Source organism: Chrysochloris asiatica, unplaced genomic scaffold, assembly GCF_000296735.1.
Source record: "Chrysochloris asiatica unplaced genomic scaffold, ChrAsi1.0 scaffold00003, whole genome shotgun sequence".
Classification (NCBI taxonomy): Eukaryota; Metazoa; Chordata; class Mammalia; order Afrosoricida; family Chrysochloridae; genus Chrysochloris; species Chrysochloris asiatica.
In genome coordinates this window covers 46,605,606-46,628,494 of record NW_006408521.1, presented here as the reverse complement: position 1 = coordinate 46,628,494, position 22,889 = coordinate 46,605,606, and the positions used below count along the sequence as shown (strand labels likewise).

Genomic DNA, 22,889 nt, shown 5'->3' with positions numbered 1-22,889 from the left:
TACTTTCCTTTTGGGGGACAGGGGTAAAAGTTATGAAGGGAATTATAACATTTACTACTTGTGAAACTCTTACATTGTGCAATTCAGAAATTACTGTTAACTTGTGAATCAAAATGGCATGCTCTTTTCCTTTCGCTCAAGTTGCAGTTGAGTAATTGTGTGGGGGTTGTTTGCTTTATACTTTTTCATAATGAACTTTTACAGATGCTCATTGAACAAAACAAGCTCAAGAGACAAAGCTGCCTTCTGCTACAGACCTCTGCTCCTGACCAGCAGCTTTTGAAAGCGTTAGATGAAAATGCCAAACTCACCCAGCTCCTTGAGGAAGAAAGAATTCAGCATCAACAAAAGGTAACGTTAGATGTTTTCCCAGAGTCTTAAAGATACATATATATTTAGTTCCTGTCACTTATAATTCCATATTTTAACTTAGTTACTGATTTCTTCCAGTGACAGTCTAGAGGAAAAAAAAAATCTAGCCAATGAACTTGATACCATGCGCCATTAAAATATATTGTACACAATTAGACTTTATAATGATTCTTAAAGTGTTCAAAGGATCAGAAGAAGTAAGGGAAAGAGATCTGACTCAAAAAGCATTTTGAGTAACGTAGAGTGTGCAAGTCTGAAAGTTGATTGGGCTTTTGGGGGACTGCATGCATGGTTGTTAAGTGCTGTCGACTTGATTCTGACCCAGAGTGACCCTGTATAGGGTTTCCGAGGAGCAGCTGGTGAGCTTGAACCACTGACCTTGCAGTTGAAACGGCTTTGCAGTCTGGCGCATTAACCCACAGTGCCACACCAGGACTCCTTTAGGAGGGCATATTTGTCTCAAGTAAGCTTGCTGGAGCGCGTCCAGAAAAAGAAAAGTCTATGTTCGTGGTAATTGTTTGCTTAGGAAAATTTCTGATTTTGTAAACTTGTACAAATATATATGTTTAAAGGCTTAAGTGGTTATTCAGTTTGTATGAGTGGAGCTATTCCAGTTGACACAGGCTACCTGGGTGCTGGGCAGAAAAGGGTAGTGATTGTGGAAGGTGGGAGAGGAGGAGGGGCAAAGAGGTGTGGAACAAAGGCTTTGGAATTAAAGAAACCACTTAGGAAAAATTACATCACTATTTATACTGCTTTCTTCTTACCTAGCTTATGAAGAAAGGCTGTTCGCAGCTATTTATGATCACCTGTCAGAGTTTCTTTCAGCCACCATGTTGACATTTAATTTTTGGACTTTCAGAAGTTGTTTACAAAGTTGGTGGGGACACAGAGTTGGTTTTTTTTTTTTCTCCCCCTAAATAAGAAATGCTGGTACCTGTATGTAGGGATTACTGTTTCAAATAAAGAGAAAGAAAGAATGTACTTTTTCTTCCGCTTATCTAGAATTTAGCTTTTCGTTCTGAAAAGTCGAAGCACTTGTAGTTAACTCATTGCGTAAATTGTACATGTCGGCAACGTACTGCATTGAAATAAGGTGATGTGTTGTTAAGTTTCCTTGAGTTGGTTCCAACTCAGAGTGACCCTGTATAGGGTTTTTGAGGTTGCAAATATTTGTAGAAACAGAGAGCTTCATCTTTCTACTGCAGGGCTACTGGTGAGCTTGAACTGCCAACCTTGTTGTTCGCAGTCCAGTGCTTTAGTCACCTTGCTCCCAAATGGTCATTAAGCTCATGAAATGATGGTCACCATCACTGTCATTAAGGAAATGCAAATCAGAACCACAGTGAAATACCATTTCACACTCACTATGGTGTGGCAGTGTAGAATAAACATGGATTGCTAACCTCAAGGTCGGCGTTTGAAACCCACCAGGCACTCCCTTGGAAGCCCTATAAAGGGTCTCTATCAGTCGGAACTTAATACTGAACACCACCACCATGATGGCTGCATTAACAAGTCCTGGCAAGAACATGAACAAATTTGATCCTCAATTTTAATTTGATCCTCAAAAATAATTTTGATAAGAATAAATAATGGTTCAACCTCTTTAGAAACTAGTCTGGCAGCTTTTCAAGATGTTAAATATAATTACCATAAAACAAAACAAAGCCCAGTGCTGTAGACTCAATCTCAACTCATAGTGACCCTGTAGAGGGTTTAATTCCACTTGTAGGTAAAAACTCAAGAGATATGTAATGATTTGCTCCAAAATATGTATATGAATGTACATTTCAGTATTAGTCTAAATAACCGAAAAGTAGGAACAACTTGATTTAACTAAGGTTTGCTGTTGTTAAAGGACCAGTGAGTCAGTTCTGACTCATAGTGACCCTGTATAGGATTTCCGAAGAGCAGCTGGTGAATTTGAACTGCCAATGTTGAGCTAAGGTTTAGGACTAAATTATTGTATATGGACCTTGTTGGCGCATGAGTAGAGGTACTGAAAATTATTTAAAAGTTGTGACTGAAAGTACAACCTTCACGGCTTACAAGACTGGTATACGATCTAATTATTCTGGGTAACCTTTCATTTGGGTGGCTTGAAATATCTGTCTGTCTGCAAATTCCTTTGCAGATTAATTCATTCACTTATAATTTAAACATAGAAGTATGTGTATTATTTTTGTGATTCATAAAAATGACATATGCTGATTGTAAAAAAAGAAGCTTAAAAAATACAGAAAAGCTTAAAGAAAAAAGTTGATTACCCAAGAATCCAATGCTTGGGTTATATCCAAACTATATAAATATATATTATGAATATATGTATTTGTTGTTGTTGTCAAGTGAGTTCCAACTTGTAGTGACCCTATATATAGGGTTTCCAAGGAGCAGCTGGTGAATTTGAACCACTGACCTTGGGGTCGAGAGCTTATCGTATGGCATCACACTAGGACTCCATATATCTATGGAGTTGTTGTTATGTTATGTTATGTGCCGTGGAGTCGGTTCCGACTCATAGCGACCCTGTTGTTAAGTGCCATCAAATCAGTTCCAACTCATAATGACCCTGTATAGGGTTTCTGAGGACAGGCTGGTGGGTTTGAACTGCCAATCTTGTGGTTCACAATCCAGTGCTGATCCTACAGTACCAAACTAAGAGTTCCATATATATATGTGTGTGTGTGTGTGTGTATATGTGTGTGTGTGTGTGTGTGTCCTGGTATGCAGCTGTAGGATAAAGCCCTAGACTGCAAGGTCAGTTTGAACCACAAGGTTGGCATATATATATATATATATGTAAATAAAGAGCGAATGGAATCTACCGAGCATGCGATTTTATTGACAATATGAGGGTAAGTCAAAAAGTATTGCTACAAAATCATCAAACTATTTATTAAACAATAATTATCTAAATGTGAAGCTATTGTTCTTGATGCATCCTCCATCCAGGTCTGTATACTTCTGAAGGTAACGTTTCTACCTCTCTAGCCGTTCCCCGAAGAATTCTGTGCTTTTCCACTTACATCATGCCAAACAGCAGTTTTGGCATCCTGGAAAGTCACGAGTTCTGTTCCTTTTAAATGGTTTCTGAGTTTGGGGAAACCAAAAGAATCCTGAAGAAAGGGCAAGACCAGGACTGTAGGCTGGATAGGCCAAGTTTCCTAGTGAAATTCTCGGAGCACAGCTCTTGTGACCTTTAGTGAATGAGCAGATGTATCATTGTGATGGGGAAAAAATTCTGGGTGCCATTTTCCTGGTCTTTTTCTCACCAGTGAAGTTTTCAATTTTCCTAAAACTTTTTCCTACTAACTCCCCATGATTGTCCTGTGTCCTTCGAGAAAATCTACCAAGATGACCCCTGTAGGATCCCCAAGAAACAGTCCCCATAGCCTTCTTCTGAGTTGACTGCTCGGCCTAGAAGATCACTTTGGAAGCTGCTGTTTTACCGGCCCTTTCTTTTGAAGGTACTGTAAGGAGACTAAGACAGGTGTGTTACTGAGACAGCTTGTAGCTGTCATCCCCTAATCACAGATACACATTTAAAGTGTTTTGTTTGAAGTCAGCCCAAGCATGTATGAACGGGAACAGCAGTAGCATTACATTTAGACTTCTCCTGGAGATCTTCTTGTGTCTGTGTAGAGTGAGCTGTGCGCTTTCCAACAGTTTCATCATTACTTCATTTAATGAACACACCATGATTTATGCAATCAGCAAAATTTATATTGAAGCTCTGAGAATCAGACTTTAACCACCTAGCAGACATAGCAAACTGTCCCTCATCTGATTATTCAGTTATGCTTGTTAGTAATCGCATACATGAGCCTTGGATATCCATAGATAAATGTAAAAACCTTCCCTAAAAGCCGAGACTGTAAATTCCAAAAAGGCAAAGTTCCCCCCACACACACACACAAAAAAAAGCTAAAGAGGATGGAGAGAAACACTGTTAACTGATGGATGATGTATGGAGGGGAGTATAATCAATGTAATGAAACAAGTCATATGAATGGTTGAATGTGAAACTGATGATGTGACCTGTAAACTTTCACTCAGTCCACAATAAAAACCTTAAAAAAAAAAAAAATTATATTGAAACAAGTAGCTGGTAGGTATTTTAAGTATCAACTTTATTCCAGAATTAGCATGTTTATTAAGAGGGATGGTTGTCTCTTTGCTATGAAGTGTAAAAGGAAAAGGAAATACTTATTTATTTCTCATTCTTTTTCTTGACACTGGAAAGAGTTGTTAAGTGCCGTCGAGTTGATTCTGACCCATAGTGACCCTGTATAGATAGAGTTTCTGAGGAGCAGCTGGTGAGCTTAAACCACCGACCTTGCAGTTCAAACGGCTTTGCAAATCTGGCACATTAACCCATAAGGCCACATCAAGACTCCAAGGAAAAATACCAACACGTAAAAGTTTGTTTGTAACTTACAGGTCCAAGAATTAGAACAACAACTAGAAAGTGAAGCCCTCCACAAGGAGATTCACAGCCTCAAACAGCAGCTGGAACTCCTAGAAGAGGATAAAAAGGAATTGGAACTGAAGTATCAGAATTCTGAGGAGAAAACCCGGAATTTAAAACATTCTGGTAAAAGCATTTGCTAGGCTACTATGTCTGTGACTCTGAAAACTGTTCATCTCTCATGCCCAGTTCGCCAGGACATTTATGAATGCTTTTGTGAAATAGGAATATTTGTTTCTAATTTGCTTCATTTGTAACTAGCAAGTGATTCACAGATATTTAGACTTCTTTTTGTACTACGCCTTTTTCAGCATCACATTCAGACACCATTAGTATGGAAATATCAAAACCTTTAACATTTCCTAGTTCCTCAGAGAATCATGCACTTTAAGTAAGTACTTACTTTATTTCATTCATTTTAGGGTACGTTTTAAAGAAGAATTAAACTTTCTAGGTTTAAACGAACAGACTTCATTTTTGGTGTCAAATTATACACCTGAAATAATACTTTTAATATCACACCAAACAATAAAATGGGCAACAATCTCTATATTAAATGGAAAAACTGTTAGAACACTAGGGATCCTTAAATCAAAGGATTTATTCATTCAGTTCTAGAAGCCTTAACAGGACTCTGTGTTAGATTACCACATCTGCATAAGTAATAAGTTACTATTGGAAGGCAGGTAATTTAAAGAGGTAGACCATCCCCTTTATAACAGCTTCAATATTCACTTCAGATATTTTTGGATAATTTTATACTAGAATTTAAGACTTCACACAGAAAAACCATGTAGGCTTTTTTTCTCTTTAAAAAATTTTTTCAATGCTTTTTCATATGCCGTAACAACTGACTAGAACTTATTGTCCATTGTCTTAAGTAAATAGTGGATATCGGAGAAGCCTGAATGCCAAGTCCCATTATTATTCAGGGAGGGAGACAGACACTAGAGGTATTTGAGGTTCAGTTTTGAACATAGGACCTGCTTGCTGCATATACTACCTGTCCTACTTTGGGATGCTATTCTACGAAATAGAGAAGAAAATAAATGATACCTTCTGCCCTTGAGATGTTCAGATTCCATTTGAGAGACGGACCTGTGCATAGAGAGATAACTAGAGGATTTTTAGTTCTGAGAGTGAAGCACAAACTGCCTAGATAAGTGGGGAGGATAAAAATCAGTGGACAAGTCATTGGGAGGTCATGGCCCGATTCTAGAGCTAACTCCTGAGTTTAGGCATAGGGTTCTCAGTAACTGTAGTCCATTCGACCATGTTAAGGCTATTTGCATATCTGTGAAATATGCATTTAAATTAAGCTCCTTGAAAGCAGGAAGTTGTGTCTTAAATAGCACCAAACATAGGCCCTTTCATCTGGTTGGTATGTGATAAATGCTGCATGAATAACTTGAGTGAATAAATTATATCTGCAGAACGTTCATCAAAATCGCAGAGGGTTTCTGAGCTACAGACATTTGGGAGGTGGAGTAAATTTAACATAATAACTAAATACTGGTCATATGGTTAAACTCAAAGACTTTAGTGTTTGTAGTTGGTGAAGGAAATTAACTGGGGGAGGGAAGTATGCGGCAGCTATTAAAATTCACTTCTAAATGTCATCTTTAAAATTAATTCTTAGTCTCTAGTTTCAAAGTATTAACAATTTCTTTGCATTGTATACTGCGTTTTTACAAATATTTTCACAACCTACTCCATCCTTACTCTCCTACCCACCCAGCCACAGTCTCGAATTTCTTTTCTCTCCTGTAGTTGTAGCCATAGCATATGGTACTTTTTCTTCTAACAGATGGAAGACCTTGTTTGCATTGGTAATACTAGACTAGAGAAAAGAAATTCTACAGTTTTGTATTGAAATTTCTAACTGTGTCTTAATAAAAAGTACTTGATTTTGAGAACAGTTATGTTGTTTTCGCTGTACATGCAAAAAAAAAAAAAAGCTATTCAGTTGCTTGTTTCAGCTGTCTTCTGAATGCTTGCTCTCTGTGCAGTGGATGAGCTCCAGAAACGGGTGAACCAGACGGAGAACTCAGTACCTCCTCCACCTCCTCCTCCACCACCACCTCCCCTGCCACCTCCCAATCCAATCCGGTAAGCACAGCCAGGAAGACGAGTCTGCATTACTGCTACTCCTCTTCAGAGAATCTGAAATTTCTGTCACTAATGTCCTTTTATTTTTTTTAAAGTATTGGCTTACATTATGTCATTTGTTGTTGTTAAGTGCTGTCGTGTTGGTTCTGATTCATAGCGACCCTGTATAGGTTTCCCAGGGATCATCTGGTGGGCTTGAACTGATAACCTTGCAGTTAGCAGGGACCACAAAAAGTATGAAAAGTGCCTTCTCGTATTTCCCTTGGAGAACTTTCCAAAGACCCTGTTTGTCACATCTACTCCTCCTCTACCAACTCGTTACCAACATCTTACATTTAATGACAATAGCAAAAAATCTACTTAAATGGCCCAAAAGCCAAGTAAGGAGCCATGTGTTTTGAGTGAGAGAGTGCTTCTCTCCTGAGTCCTTGTTCCCTCCCATTCCTCATCGAGTAATGTTAGAAGAGAGAAAAAAAATGTTAACGCTAGATTCCTGAGGCCTTAGGGTATTGGGCTGGACAGGTGCTCAACAGCCTCACAGAATCACAGCAGACCTGCAGGCTGGAAGCTTGCCCCACCCTCTAAGTGCAGCTATGGTCTTGGGCTGCAAGTCTAGGGGTTTCTATGGAAAGCAAGAACTCCACGTACGTCCGGCAGGCTTCCTCCTGACTGCAAACCCTGACCCAGCCAGCTCTGCCTGTAGTTTGAAATGACCCAAGCTGACCCGTCCACCCAAAGTTTGGAAGTCAAAGCATGGAGATGAGCGAGTTGGAGGTGGCAGCTGCCAGCTGTGGGGCTGCCTCCAATGTGGAGCCTGAGGACCAGTTGGTCCTTGATGTTTTATATGAAGCTGATTTGCACTTAACAATCTGGTCTTTGCAATGTAACCGTGTTGATAAAGTGAGGAGTGGGCGTACCTCCTGCTTGTTATAAAATCTGTCTCATTCTGTTATAAATATTCAGATTCCATGTGAGCATTCTGAGCTCAGAAGCTAGTGGTTTTTCTTATCTCAGATACTCTAGTCTTCAAATTTCAGTTCATGCCATTTAGGATTTCCTTTAACTGTAAGACCCAGGAGTTTGGAGTTTCTCTGGGACCTTTTTATCTTTCTTTCCCTTTAATTTGGATTTGAAAAACACTATCTTGTTTTTTATCTGGTCAATTATGTTTAAAATAAAAATACCAAAGTATTAATTATTATAAACTAATGCATAGTGAGTGATTAGTTGGGCTGCTAACCGCAAGGTCAGCAGTTCAAATCTACTAGCCTTGGGAGAAAGATGCGGCTTTCCTCTCCCATAAAGATTCACAGCCTCAGAAACCCTATACAGGGTGGCTATGAGTCAGAATTGACTCCATGGCAGATAGCTACTACCATTGCTCAATTAAAAGTACGAATATTTTAACCCAAACCTCTCATAAGTAAACCTTTAATAACGCTGAGAAAAGAACCTTCCATAAGAAAGGGGGATGGTGTTTAAATTCCTGTGGCAGGAAATCATATATGCAGACAGGAATGAACGCTTTTTGAGGGCCAACGTGACCTAATGGTTTTGAGTGCCTGATTTGATCTCAACATGTATTGGAAGGCGTAGGGCTCAAATTCCTACCTTTCTTTGTTCTACATTCCATCATCCACAGTTACATAAGATGAGCCGTGTGTCCGGTGACAACTTACCTCCCTGTGTTATGACGCTAGCTGTTTCTGTATAATTGATTCCCAAGCAAATGGCATTTCAACTTTTGCTAGATTTTTACCTTTCATTAACTCATGTGATTTGTTTAATCCTTTCACACAGCGAGGCCATGATTTCATACTTTGCACCTTTGCTGATCTATCTGAATAGAATGTATAGTATGTTCCTCCCACATAACTCTGAAAATGGGACTTTGCCTTTTAAAAAGACTCTCATTAGTTCTCCTTACTGAGTAGGCTAGGACATAATCTACTTTAAGCCATTCAAGTGGTTAAAGCAAAATCATTTTTACACGTGATCGATCCAAGACTGAATTGAAAGAATCTCAGGTATTTTAAATTCTTTCTCTCCTGGGTAGCGAAGTCTGTAGGAGATGGTCTGAATTTGACATTTAAAATGGGAAATTCATCACTTTGATCTTTCTGCCAAGGTCTAGAAGTTTGAACTGATAAGAAAGGTCACTCTGTCCATGATGTGGCGGAACAATTCAAAAGAGATTACAGTCTTGCTGTTGACCTTTCATTTTTCGTTTCAGAACCCTTGAGGACCTCCAAAATTAAAAGTGAAGGATAACCTAAATAGGAGTTTTCCCCTAAGAGCACTCTACAGTTAAGCTGAGAAATGAATGTAGGATTCAGGACTGTGAACATCTAAAGCATGAACTCTTTTGTAATGCCCTTTAAAGAAAAATTTCATTGAATAATACCTATGACTTTTATTTTAAGGTGAAATTAAATAGTATAGGACATAACTTTTCAGTAAAAAGATTTTAGGGAACAGGGGAGTCAAGAGTACTTTCTTTTCTAAGAATATATTTATAACATTAAAAAAATAAAAGAAACTGGTATAGGAGCAAATACTGTTGAGTGATGATACATGGAGGGGATTGTAATCACTGCAATGTAACGAAATACAATAGCGTAAGTATAAAACCCATGTTCTCCCATGTAAACTGTCACTCAATTCACAATAAAAACTAAATATATATATATATTTTTTTTTCTTTTTTTCATTATAATGGTCTTTGAATCCATTAATCAAGATTTTCCATCTTTATTCCTGAGCAATTTATTTTACTCTGATGTAGATCACGTTGTTGTTCTTAAAGTGCCATCCAGTTGGTTCCAACTCACAGCAACCCTATGAGTTACCTAGTTGTTCCTCACGAGTGGCTGGTGGATTTGAACCACTACCTTGTGTTCAAATCGACCTTGCGGTTCAGTGTTGATCCTACAACGCCATACCCCAGTATTCCTAGGGAGGAAGAGGGACCAGAACATGTGACTTTATTGCCCTTTCCTCCTGTTTCCACTCTTCTGATCTAGAGGGTGCTTGGGAAAGACTATGGAGGAAGGACGCCTGCCTTGGTCATTTTTGTATTAGTAATGGTGACAGAAGGCCAGCTTCTGGACAGGTGTGGTTCATGGAGAGAGGGAGGAACGCTTCCAGGAGAGCGTTAAACAGTTCTGTCTTATATGCTTTCTTGTCCAAGTTTCTCATCTGTCCTGTGAGACCCACCCCATTTATTCTCTCCATACTCATAAACCCCATCTTGACAGATGGTTCTTTTTCAGTATTCCAGGTCATTTTTCTCTGGGCAGTGAACCAGTCTCCAACCTGTGCTTCAACTCAGAATGTTTTGAACTGACCTTTTCTCTCATTTAGGTGGTTTACAATGAGAAACATGTATTATGACCTCATATATTTAGATAACTATTCTGAGCAGTACCAATAGCTTCCAGTTTCGTAGCCTTTATGCAAAATAACGCACGCTTCCCCCACCAATGTCTTCTCAAAGGTGAGGTCATTTGCAGAGCGTTCTGTGATTAGGGGGGTGAGGAGAGGAAAGACTCTGATTAGTAAGGTTCGTTGTCGAGTGCTGTCAAGGTGATTCTGACTCCTAGCGACTCTATATGACAGATTAGACGTACTCCATAAGGCTGCCTCAACACGTGTACATGATAACAAGTAGACATGGGCTGCTCCCGGCATTGAGTTGACTGAAAAGACATATGAGCAAATAAAATTTGCGTGATTTCATTGCTCATACTTCCAGAATAAAATGTGCCTATTCTGAGGGTTGAATCCTGGTGTGGCGCTGTGGGTGAACTGTGAGGTCAGTGGTTCAGGCTCACCAGTTGATCTTTGGAAACCCTATACAGGGTCACTGTGGGTCGGAACCGATTCGATTGTGCTTAGCAACAACAACAGCAACAATTATACGGGTTTAAGTAAGTTTGAATTTCTAACTTTTGTAAAAATAATTTACTTCTCTGTTGGGCCATTATGAGCTCAAAGAAGATAAGCTGGGAGAAGTGAACAGCTCCCAGTTGATAAGGCCTAGGAGTGTCCCTGGGCAGAAAAGGAGGTGTGGTTTCCTTTTAACTTGTGCTTTGTGCTAGGGGATTGCAAGAAAAGGCAATTAGAAAAGGAGTTAATCATTTTACCAAAAGAATAGAAATGAGAAGGAAAGAATAAATCTAAAAAGATAGCCATCGAAAAACCTCAGGCTGTGATGTCCTCAGAGCAGATAGTCCTCTGTAACGGTCTCTGTCCCTTTTCCACAAGCACCATGCTTTTCCTGTCTCTCAAGCATTTGTTTTCATCACTAGCTTCCCACCTGGTCTTCAGGAGTGTACTTTCTCAAGTCTCGTTCACCATTTCATGGAGGACATTTATAATGTAGTTGGAAGGATTCAGCCATTCTTAATTTATTTAAATTTTTCTCTTGTAAACGCTAATACATATGTGGGGCCCTGGTGTGGCACTGTAGGATAAGCACTGGTTTGCTAACCACAACATTGGTGATTTAAACTCACCAGCTGCTCTTTGGAAATGTTGTTGTTGTTATGTGCCGTTGAGTCGGTTCTGACCCATAGCGACCCTGAACAGGGTTTCCGAGGCTGTAAATCTTTACGGGAGCAGAAAGCCTCATCTTTCTCTCGTGGGGCAGCTGGTAGTTTCAAACTGCTGACCTTCTGGTTTGCAGCCCGATTCGTAACCACTATGCTACCAGAGCTCCTTTCGGAAACATTATGCAGGGTCATTATGTGCTGGAACTGACTCGACAGCTCTCAACAACAACATAGAGAGAGTCAGATTTTTTTATGTCCATATTTAACAAATACATGCTTACTGAGAACTTATAATGCTATTTTTTATATGAGTCTTGCCTGAACCTTTTCTCTTTCCTTCTCCCTCAGTCGTGGACATAGCTAGCTGATGGTTATATGTGAATTTTGGGAACCGATAATGGAGTTCATTTTTTGTCTCTGACTTTGTCACTGTGTACACATCTTGTTAGTGATTACAGCATTACCTCCTTACAGTGTTTAACTTAGTTTTACACAAAAAGGGATGAAACATATTTATCTTCCTTAATGTGATTTCCACAACAATGAGCTGTATGCCGCTGCAACTCTTGTGTATTCAAAATGCATCTGGAGAAGAGTTGGCTATTTCACAGACTATTTAGAATTTCTGCATTTTATTTCTTGGTTCACGAGCCGTCCAGTGATTGCCTGTTGTCTTTCTCTTTTTCCCAAAGATCGCTCATGTCCATGATCCGGAAACGATCTCTCAGCAGCAGCGGGGGCTCTAAGAAAGAAAAGGCGGCCCAGTCAGAAACAGGTAAGCCTCCCCTGGACTTGCTTTACTACCTTTATATACTTTTTTCAACCCTTATCACCTAATCTGCATTGAATTCTTTGACTATGAACAGATATCCATTTTTTTTTTTTTAATATCTCCTCCCCTGCCCTCATATAAGCCTCTGCCAGCTTTATAAAGATGAATCCAAGACAGCCATGGATGGCTTCAAGTAGCTTCTTGTCTTATGTCTAGTGGCATAGGGTGTGTTCAGGGCCAGAGGTGCTACATGTGAGCACAGCTCTGTCATGTGAGATATACCGAGTGGGAAATATGCTTCCATCAAGGTGCTGTGGGGCTGGAAGGGAGAGAGAGGGAACAGGTGAGGCTACCAAGCACCTCCTGTTGTACCGTGGATAGTCTCACAACTTTATGGTGTGCGCTGGATAAGTCAAATACAGAAGCTACAACTGTTGTCAGGGAAACAGCAAGTAACCGTCCTAATTAAATATGCGAGTGTTTCAGTTTACTTTTTGATAAAGAGGAGTATGAGCATCTAAGCTTATCTGCAAAGGATGCTGAAGCTGAGTCTTTGTAGGTTTCAAAAAGTCAGTAGATGGGTTCTTAGGGTAAAAGCAGCGCAGATAGAAGGGCGTCAGATTCAAAGGCTGAAAGTAGGGAAGGACCTTGCCATATTATAGAAATGGAAAGTGTGTTGATGTGGATCGAATGCATGTTTTTTAAGCGAGGAGATTGGGGAGACAGGCAGGGGCAGATCCTGGAGAGCCACAGAAGACGTGCAGAAGCCTTGACATTTCCCCTGTGTACAGGAGGATGGTTAGCTGGAGTTTGACCTGGTGAGAACCACCCTGACCTCAGGGAGATTACAGACTAACGGGAAGAGAGTGGACGTGGGGAAGCGATTCCAGCCATTGCACTGAAAGTTGGCAGCAGCTTCGATGAGAGGAGTAGCAGTCAGGATAAAAAGAAATGGATACATTCAGGAACTATTCAGGGACGGAAAATTACCAGGCCTTTGGGATTCGTTGAGAGGGATTTGTTGCAAGAATGATCTAAAGGCATGCGAAGAGAGGGAGAAGGACCTTGCTGTTGTACTGAGGCCCTAGGTGGCTATGTATAGAGCTGAAAGGACTTGGGTGGGTGTGCAGCCCCAGTGGAAACAGAGTTGAATGTTGTGAACTGTGGAACCCATATTCAACTCAACAGTGTTTGTCAGTGCCTACTGGTGTGGCGCTGTGGGATAATGTGCCATACTGCAATGCCGTTTGAACTGCAAGGTCGGAGGTTCAAGCTCACCAGCTGCTCCTCGGAAACCCTATCAGGGTTGCTATGGGTCAGAGCTGACTCAACGGCACTTAAGAACAATTATGTATATAGCGTGGTAGATTTGCCTGGCTCTAGCTCTCCTCAGAAACCCTATACTGGGTCACTATGAGTCAGAACCGACTCAGCAGCACTTAACAACAACAACAGCTTCTTCTTGGCCCCTCCTCTTTGCCTCCAGGTGCCCAGCCAGTGTGGCAATTCTGAGACCAGAGGTCTAATCACAGTGTCCTACACCTCGTGGACATGGGATGTTCCACGTTGCGTCCAAATAGTCCAAACTCTGTAGTCTGCTTATAGAAGGTCTTTTGCTTTTATTTCAGCTACATTTCTTAGTACATCTAACCAGCCTCCTGGCTAGGCCATTGCCTCTAAGCCGTCAGTGCATTTGCTGTTGTTAACACTCATTCCAGAATTGCTCTCCTGGTCTTCCCCTCGAAGAAAGATGCTGCTATTATACCATCTCCTCTGTGCAGAATCCAGCCTGGGTTCCTACATGAACCAAGCTCTTCCTCTTACTTGCTGGTATTCACACATAATTCAAAATGAGTGTCTATAGGATTTTGCTTCTCTTCTGCTACAGTGTGAATTTACCATCTCATCCTGCTCCCTGGCATGGTGCTCTTCCCACACCTCTCCCCCTGAATTGATTACAAATTCTTTGAGGGTTTACTCATCTCTGTCGCCTCTCTTATCTTCCACGTACAGTGGATGAAGTTTGAACTTAGTGTTTTCTTTCTTAGCCAGGGACTTTCCGGCACCATGGCAAACAAAGAGAGATGTTTGATTTCACCTATAGTTTCTCTGCCTGCCTCCTGCAGTCTTTTGTTGTCCTGCCTCTGAGAAGCAATGGGACTGAAAGGCAAATTCTGTTTTGCAAAAGGCATTGCCAGATTCAGAAGCAGCTTGCCTTTGGTGATTTGCGGGACAGTCCTGCTCCTAGTTTGCTCTCAGCTCCCCCTGACACTGTCATTTAAATGCTGTATGTGTCAATGTTGTTTTTTGGGACAACCAAGTATGTTCCAGAGAGTCAGGAGGAAATGATTTTTCCTTTGAAGTAAATTCCGTTATCGTTTTCTCAACTGCAAGCCTCTTTAAATAGACAAGTATTCTAGAACTTCTCAGTCCCTAGCATTAGGGGCCTTAACATTCATTCCCCTTACAAAAATGATATTTCTTGTATAGTTCATGAAATGTGGCAATATTTTCTCTGATCTCCTAGGGTAATTGGATGGTTATTTCAAAATCTAACTAGAGATACTAACACAGAAGTGCAATTCTCTGTTGCTCAAGGAATTTGAGACGAAGAGCCCTAAAATCATGGTGCTGTGGGTGGGATAAAGCACTGGACTGCAAGGTCGGTTTGAACCACAAGGTTGGTGGTTCAAACTCACCAGCTGCTCCTTGGAAATCCTATACAGCCTTGCTGTGAGTTGGAACCAACTGGATGGTACTTAACAATGACAACTGATGGGTACTGGAATAGCATCGCTGTTGTTATGTAAGGCAGTTATTTCTAGTGTCCTCTTTGTAGTTCACTCTGGAAACTGGTTGTTGAATGAATAAACCAACTATGTTGCTATTCACGGTGAGCAGGTGTAGACCATCCATACTGGGCTCTCCTGACTCTGATGGGTTCCAGGCATGACCTAGGGGCCAGTCTGGCTGTCAGTGGGGTTTCATCCACATGCAGACATCCTCTGATGACTCTTAGTGTAGAGTTGGTTTGCCTTTCAGAGCATCTGAAGGGGAAACCTTTGTCACTTGATTGTAGCTCTTAAATAGCTTGATGCTGGGGAAAAGTCCATGGAAGATTTTAGAAGTCGTTTTGAGGTCTGATTGGAAGAAACTGTATCAGCACCAATACTTGTTACTGAGCTAGTTCTGGGATTTGGAGCCATGCCAGCTGTTTGTCACACATCGAAACCTTTCCTTTGGTGATATTTTCTTTCTCGTGGCTCTTAGTTTGCTCATCTGTAGAATGTACCATTTCATCGGGTCGTCAGAATTCACACGTTTCACAATTTGAGACAGGTTCAGAGAAGTACTCAGCACATAGAAAGTATTCAAAAAGTGAACTAAAAATGAATGAATAAAAAAAGAAAAGAAGGGTACCTATTGTCCTTTGGAAAGTAGAGGGAATCCCCTTTCCACAGGTTTCTGTGGTTATTGTAGTGAAGGGAATTTCCTTAGTTTTATGACCCAGGTCAGCGTCAGCCTTATCCAACCACTGTGTCTTTAGAGATCTTATACCCATGATAGCCTAAGACAGTTTTCAGTGCCTTATCAAGAGTATCCGTGAAAGACACCAGATTCTTGTGAGATTTAAAAATTCATTTTAGTTTCTTCTAAGTACTAACAAAAGCTTTCTCAGGGCAACAAAATGATTGTTTTGTCTATGGGTTCTTTCCTTTCAATTTTTTTTTTTAAAAGAACTGACTTATTTTTCAAGTGGGTCTTAAAATTTAAGCCTCAATTAATTACATGTAGCTTTCTGCTCCAAGGCTGACCTTGAAGCTCTAACTCAAAGAACATTTGATTTTATTTTCCTGCGGTAGTTCAATAACATTAGACCTGTTGTCCTTCATTTGTCCCTTTTCTTTCATCTCCAGTATCCTGCATATTTCTATTGTCGCTCTGATTACATGCTTTTGTGAGACAATTACTAACTGCGTGGTTGCAGAAAGAATTACAAAACATACCATGAGCTCTCTGTAGGCGATTCTTGCCGATTTATTAGAACAGCTTAATAGTTTAGGAGTTCGTATAGATTGCTTCTTGCTAGTTCAAAAACCGGGTCGGAGAGAGAGAAGGCTTGCGTAGCAAACATTGCCCTTGTATTGTGCCTGAGTAGGGAATCTGATAAGAATGATTTCTTTTCCTTAAAACCAATTAAGCTTTTGCATTTGGAAAAGGCTGAGAAATTAAAGCCTGGTTTATAATCTGTACACAATACAGATAGTGGCACTTCTCTGATTCGATGATTCTGGCAAGCAAATAGGAGAAAGAAAAAAAAAAAAACTACTTTAAATTCCTGTTATGTTAGATGCTGTAGCAGATTTGAATGGTGTTGACCATAATTCTCCATCTGTCTGCCTTAATTAGTTTTTGTATGGTGCATTTAATTGGGTTTCAGTCATTCCTCACAGAGTGCTAATCTGCCTGTAGGTGCGGGTCCTACAGCCCTTCAGTCTTCTCAGTCTCACTCAAAATGGCGGCATTTCTAAAACTCAACTGTTTTCTGAAGATATATATATATTTTTTTAATGTTTTATTGTGAGTTATATGATAGTTTACATGAGAGAACTTTAGCTTTACATTCATTCCATCGTATATCATTTCATTGCCATGGTTCCAATCCCCTCCATGCATCATCTTTCGACCAAAGGGGATATCCTAGAAACCCGTCCTCTACCCTGCCCTCTCCCAACCCCCCCAAGTCTTCGGCCCACAGTCCCTCTCCCTCTGTGGATCCAAAGTCCCCAGCCACTTCATCCTTCCATGTCATCGTCTCTGTCTCCATCTCAGGCATCTCTACTTCTCTGGGTAGGGTCCCGCTCTTGGCTCTTCTCCATTGGTGGTCCCAGAGACCTCTGCTCCTAGCCTGGAGAAATAATCACTCCCTTCCTTGCTACAAAACGTCTACCTTTTGCATTTCTAACCCTGACATTCCGTCCTGATAACCATTATTCACTACAGTATCACTAGTAACCCATCTGTATTTCATTTCATCAGTTCCGCCTAGACAGATTGGATAGTACTCACTGGTGATTCTGCCTTCCTCCATGCCCCCTAGCTCTAGGTTCCCTCTTGAAAGCTTGTAAGCCAGTCACTTCTTGCCTTTGTAGTCCCTCCCTCCCCATTTGGGTATCCAATGTCCAAGCTGCCCTTCTCTGTCTACTCTGTGTGTGGAGGGGGTGGGAATGTTTCTTGCTGTAAGGATTTGTTGCCTCTTTTGAGTCACTGCCTTCGTAGGTATAGGTCATGTTCATCAGATTGAATCAGCTCATTCTTCTTGAAGATATTTTTTTTAATTCCCACAAATCAATTCCATACCCATACCAGATATGTTACGCTAGGATAATCGGATTCGCCATTGAAGCGCCTGGTTCTTGTTGTTGTCTGTCGTACATGGAGTTGGTTCCCACTCATAGTGACCCTTTGTAGGGCTTCTGAGGAGTGGCTGGTTAAGTGTGAACCACTGCCATTGTGGTTAGCAATCCAGTGCGGATCCTACAGCGCCACACCAGGTAGGTAGATATAAGCGTGTGAGTGAATGAGTTTCTTCCCATGGTAATTTCCTTGCCTGCCCCCTGGTTGATGTTTGCAAGTCATCAGCAGAAGCTTCCCAGGAACATGCTACTAGGGCACATGGTTAGCCAATCCACAATTTTGTCTTTCATTTACTGGTGGATGAGTTCTTACTGGTGACCATATTCCTCATATCACCTGAAAATAGATACTTTTTTGACTCTTGGGTCTGAAAAATGTTGATTTTAATTTTAATTTTAAATTCCCAGCATTTCAAAAATGACCAGAACTGTATTTGAAGTCAGAACAGTATCAGAAAATCTCGGTTGTATGGTAAAGACTGTAACAGGGATCCCATCACTGTGGGGCCACAGAGCTGAGGATGATGGAACTTTCTGGACTCTCTCAGTTGTTCTTCTTTGTAGTTGTTATTATGGTCTGCTGTCCAGTCTGTTCCAACTCATATTAACCCTGCATAGGGTTTCCGAGCCTGTACCTCTTCATGGCACATGAGCAGAAAGCCTCATCTTTTTCCTGCAGAGCGGCTGGTAGGTTGGAACTGCCAATCTTGCAGTTAGCAGTCTAGTGCTTATCCTGCAGTGCCACTGAGGCTCCTTCTAGGCCTCAGTGAAGTCTGATCACATAGTAGAAAAAGAGGCTATGACGCCCACCTCCGTAACCCAAAGCCAGATACTACTACTCCTCGCTAGCTTGGGGAAGACATTGTGATTGTCTTTGTTTGGAAGCCCACCAATTGGAGCTAGTCAGTCCTGCTCAAATAGTAAATATTTTAATAGCCATTTAAAACCAAAAGTTTGTAAGAAATCAACAGTGTATAACTTGTTGAGTGTCCACCATAAGCCATGTAATGTGGAATACATTAAAGATGCTAATTGGAAGACTTTAGGAGATGTTTAAAGTTAAATATATTGGTTGGGTGAATTGTTGTTAAGTGCCATCGAGTTGATTCCAACCCATAGCAACCCTGTATAGGGTTTCCAAGGAGCAGCTGGTGAGCTTGAACTGCTGACCTTGCAGTTCAAACGACTTTACAGTCTGACGCATTAATGCACAGTGCCACACCAGGACGAATTAGATGGAGGTAAACACAAGTGTGGCACTGTGGGTTAATGTGTCAGACTGCAAATTTGTTTGAACTGCAAGGTCGACGGTTCAAGCTCACCAGCTGCTCCTTGGAAACCCTATACAGGGTCGCTGTGGGTCGGTATCGACTTGATGGCACTTAACAACAACAACAAGAAACTCAAGGTTGTTGGCCCAGTGGGATAAAGCACTGGACCACAAGGTCTATTTGAACCACAAGGTCGATGGTTCAAACTCACCAGCCACTCCTTGGAAACCCTATACTCAACAGCACTAAACAACAACAAACGCAAGATATAAGGGCCTCTTGGTGGCACAAATGATTTGCACTTGATTGCTAACCTAAAGGTGGGCAGCTTGAATCTACCAAGTGGCACCATGAAGCAAAGTCCTTCGGATCTGTTTCCATAAAGATGACAGCCAAGCAAACCCTGTGGAGCAATTCTACTCTGTCACACATGGGGCCTCCATGAGTTGGAATTGACTCAACAGCAGTGGGGTAGTTAAACACAGACCTAGATCTGCACAATGGAAAGGGATGTTCCACAATGGGTCTTTGCTTTTGGTCCATCTAGTCGGCAGAACAGACTGATTTTACTGTTCTTTTTTTTAGTTTACATGGGAGAACATTAGTTTTACATTCATCCTATCATATATCATTTCATTACCATGGTTACAATCCCTTCCATGCATCATCAACCAACCAAAGGGTGTACCCTGCAAGCCTGCCCCCCGGTTGTCAGCACACAGCCCCTCTCCCTCTCTGGATCTAAAGTCCCCAGCTGCTCCGTTTTTCCATGTCATTGTCTCTGCCTCCATCTCTGGTGTTACTGCTTCTCTGGGTAGGGTCCCACTCTCCGCTCTTCTCCCTTCATGGTCCCAGGACCTCCGCCCCTAGACAGCAATGTTAATCACCCCCTCTTGCTACAAAACGTCTACCTTTACATATCCAACCCTCACAATCAGTCCTGATAACAATGATTCCCTGTTGTATCACAAGAGATCTATCTGCATTTCCTTTCATCAGCCCCGCCTAGACAGATTGGATACCACTCAGTGGAGATTTTACCTTCCTCCACACCCTCTGGATCTAGGTTCCCTCTTGAAAGCTTGTAAGTCAGTCACTTCTCCTTTGTAGCCCCCCCCCCCACTTTGGGTAGCCAGTGTCCAAGTTGTCTATCCCTGTCTACTCTGTGTATGGAGGGCGTAGGAATGATCCTTGCTGTAAAGATTTGTTCCCTCTTTTGAGCTACTGCATCCATAGGTGTAGGTCAAGTTCATCAAATTGTATCAGATTACTCTTTTTTTCCTCTTCTTTCTTCTTCTGGTTGAGCTCTGATCATCCAGTCATTGAAGCCAGGTCAAGTGGGTATTGTCTGCAAGTGTGGTGTTCTTGTGCATCTGCCCTCTCTTCTTATCAGCTGGATGCTTTACTCTCCATTCTAGTCCTCTGTGGCTATGTCACTGACTCTGGGCCCAAGAGTCCCCAGGTCTTGCCACACTGCTGGCCAACCAGGTCTCCACCTGGGTTCACAGGGGTCTATTGAACGTTGTAGGGCTTAGCTCGCAGCCTCTTTGCTGTTTTTCCCTCACTTCCCCTTATCGATGATGAACATGGTCTTCAATCAGAGCGTGTATTCCCATTGAGTCTTAGTCTTGGAAGGGGGTTTGCTCTGAGGGGATGATTTCACTATTCTGATCAACAGGGTTAAGCTCACCTCAGTTACATTCACCGAATTCATACACTTAATGAATTTAAATAGCTTTATTGTTTTTTAAAACAAATAATGCAAAAGTTAGACAACTGATGACATTTACCCTCAAAATTTACTTAATTGCAATCATTTCTTTATGTGTGCTTTCTTTTAACATTGACTGTTTTAAAAGATTTGCAAAAGGTTTTCTTAAATGTTTCCTCTCCATGTGGTCGCTAAACACAAGATGGCAGCTTCAAAATAGATTTTACCTATTTGCTGCACATCTTTGGACTGTGGGTTTCTTCCTGCAATGAAAAAAGATCTCTTTGATTTCTTTTTGTTTTCCAAATAGGCTTTTTGGTGGTTATTCCTTCAGTGGGCAATTTCTTTGACATGGGATATACTGTAAGTTATAAAAACATCTTTGAGGCAAAGATGAGTGATTAATTGGGACTAGGTACAAAGCTGAATTTTTAAAAACCTGAAGTCTATACATTCTGAAAACCAAAATAGAACAAAACCCATTTTAATTGTTGAAGATAGTTGAGCCATTTTTGCCTTGCTTGTTATGGAATGATCTAAATTTCTGTAACTCTTATTTTTATGATCAGATATTTTTTTAAAACACACATACAACAAAACAAAATGTTGCTACCTGAGTGGTCTGTGGTTCTGTCCTGAAAATGAAAAACAATTACATAGTGCAGTCCTTCTTAGTCAGCAAATACAGGATATGGCCATGTGTGTAATTTACGGTGAATGTGTGTGTGCTCTTTGAATAGGTGAAGAAGTCACAGATCTGAAGAGACAAGCCGTTGAAGAAATGATGGATAGAATTAAAAAGGGAGTTCATCTTAGACCAGTTAATCAAACAGCCAGACCGAAGGCCAAGGTATGGAGGGCTAAAGGCCTTTTCTCTCACTCTCTCTTTCTTCTTGCTGTTCTCTCCCCCCCCCCCACCCCGTTTTGTTTTTTTTTTAATGTAAAAACATGAAATATGATGAAAGGTACATCGGGACTGATTGTCAGGAGTGTCGTGTTCCAGGTCATTCCAAGGAGAGCATTTCATGTAGATGGGTGTCAGCAGCTGTCTCCTAAACGAGACCGCCATGAGCACTCCATGATCTGTCGAGGCTCTGAGAATCCGGTTCCATCCTGCTTCCCTTTCCTATGTGTGCCCCATTTAAATAGACCCAATAGTAGAGTTCTTGACATTTTTCTTGAAAAATGTTCTTTTGTTCCTCACTGTAATTGCTATCAACAGGCTGAATCTCTTTCTTCTACTTTTTTCCTTTTCTTCTTCTTCTCTCTCTTACTGTTGAAAGCCAGACTTTATGGTTCTTTCTTACTCTCAGGGTGTCCCTCCTCTTCCTCACCTGCGTGAGTGACCTTAAGTATCACGCCTATTGAGTGCTGATTCCTCTGGGCTTTTCAAGTTACCACTTTGTTGTAGGCAGGCAAGGTGGCAGGTAAGGTAGGTGTGGCTGTGGCATGGGCCTGCGTGGAATTGGGTTGGAAAGAGGGCACAAATACTCCTCCGCTGTAAGAGTAGATTTCCATCTAGTGAAGCTTTGACTAACCATATAGAGAAGCTAAGTTTGGGGGCCCTTCTGGCACAGCTGTTGCAGAGCTGGTGTCTAGTGGGTGGGTGAGGAACAGTGACCATGAGGTTAGGGGCCTGGCATCTCAGCCTAGCCCCTTCTCGGCCCCCCGGCCTTTTCTGCACAAAATGGGCACAGCAGCCCTGAGTCACAGGATCAAATGGAAGGAAGGTCATGAAAGCATTTCCAAACGCAGCACCTAAACAGAACCTTTGAAAAGAGTACCTTTTTTAAAAGAAAAAAAAAAAAAAATTATAACTCTCATGTTTCAACTTTTATGGAAAGAATAAGCAAAATGAAACCATTCTTAGAGGAAAATGCAATGTCATAAAAAAGAAAGAAAAAACATGAGATTCGTTTAGGGGGAAAAAAATGTTGAAAAATTCTTAAATATAAGCAGTGTTCCGTGCTTGCTTTTATTTTCAGAATATCACTTTGTGCTTTATGTCTCTTCCCATGACTCTTCCAACAGTTACTCACTCTTTAATGTCCATTCCAAATCTGGAAACAACTGAACAAGGATCAGTGGACAACTGGGTTTTTCGCTGGTAATCGTTAAACTCTGTAGATAAGCTGCGGAACGTTCCGGTCAATAACCTTTCAGACAAATGGTCATTGCATGCTCAAGCACAAATTTCTCCCGCCGCCACCACC

At 41.2% G+C, this 22,889-nt stretch overlaps 1 protein-coding gene across 4 annotated transcripts in view; it reads left to right on the top strand.

Moving 5' to 3' along the window:
* KIAA1598 (KIAA1598 ortholog) overlaps nt 1–22,889 on the top strand; it is a 112,246-nt gene that overhangs the window by 60,423 nt on the left and 28,934 nt on the right. For all 4 annotated transcript variants that reach the window (XM_006831389.1, XM_006831388.1, XM_006831391.1 and 1 more), the window contains 5 exons: nt 205–351; nt 4,816–4,969; nt 6,853–6,952; nt 12,198–12,280; nt 21,417–21,526. In XM_006831389.1, the coding sequence (XP_006831452.1) occupies nt 205–351; nt 4,816–4,969; nt 6,853–6,952; nt 12,198–12,280; nt 21,417–21,526 (594 nt within the window). The remainder of the gene's footprint in view (nt 1–204; nt 352–4,815; nt 4,970–6,852; nt 6,953–12,197; nt 12,281–21,416; nt 21,527–22,889) is intronic.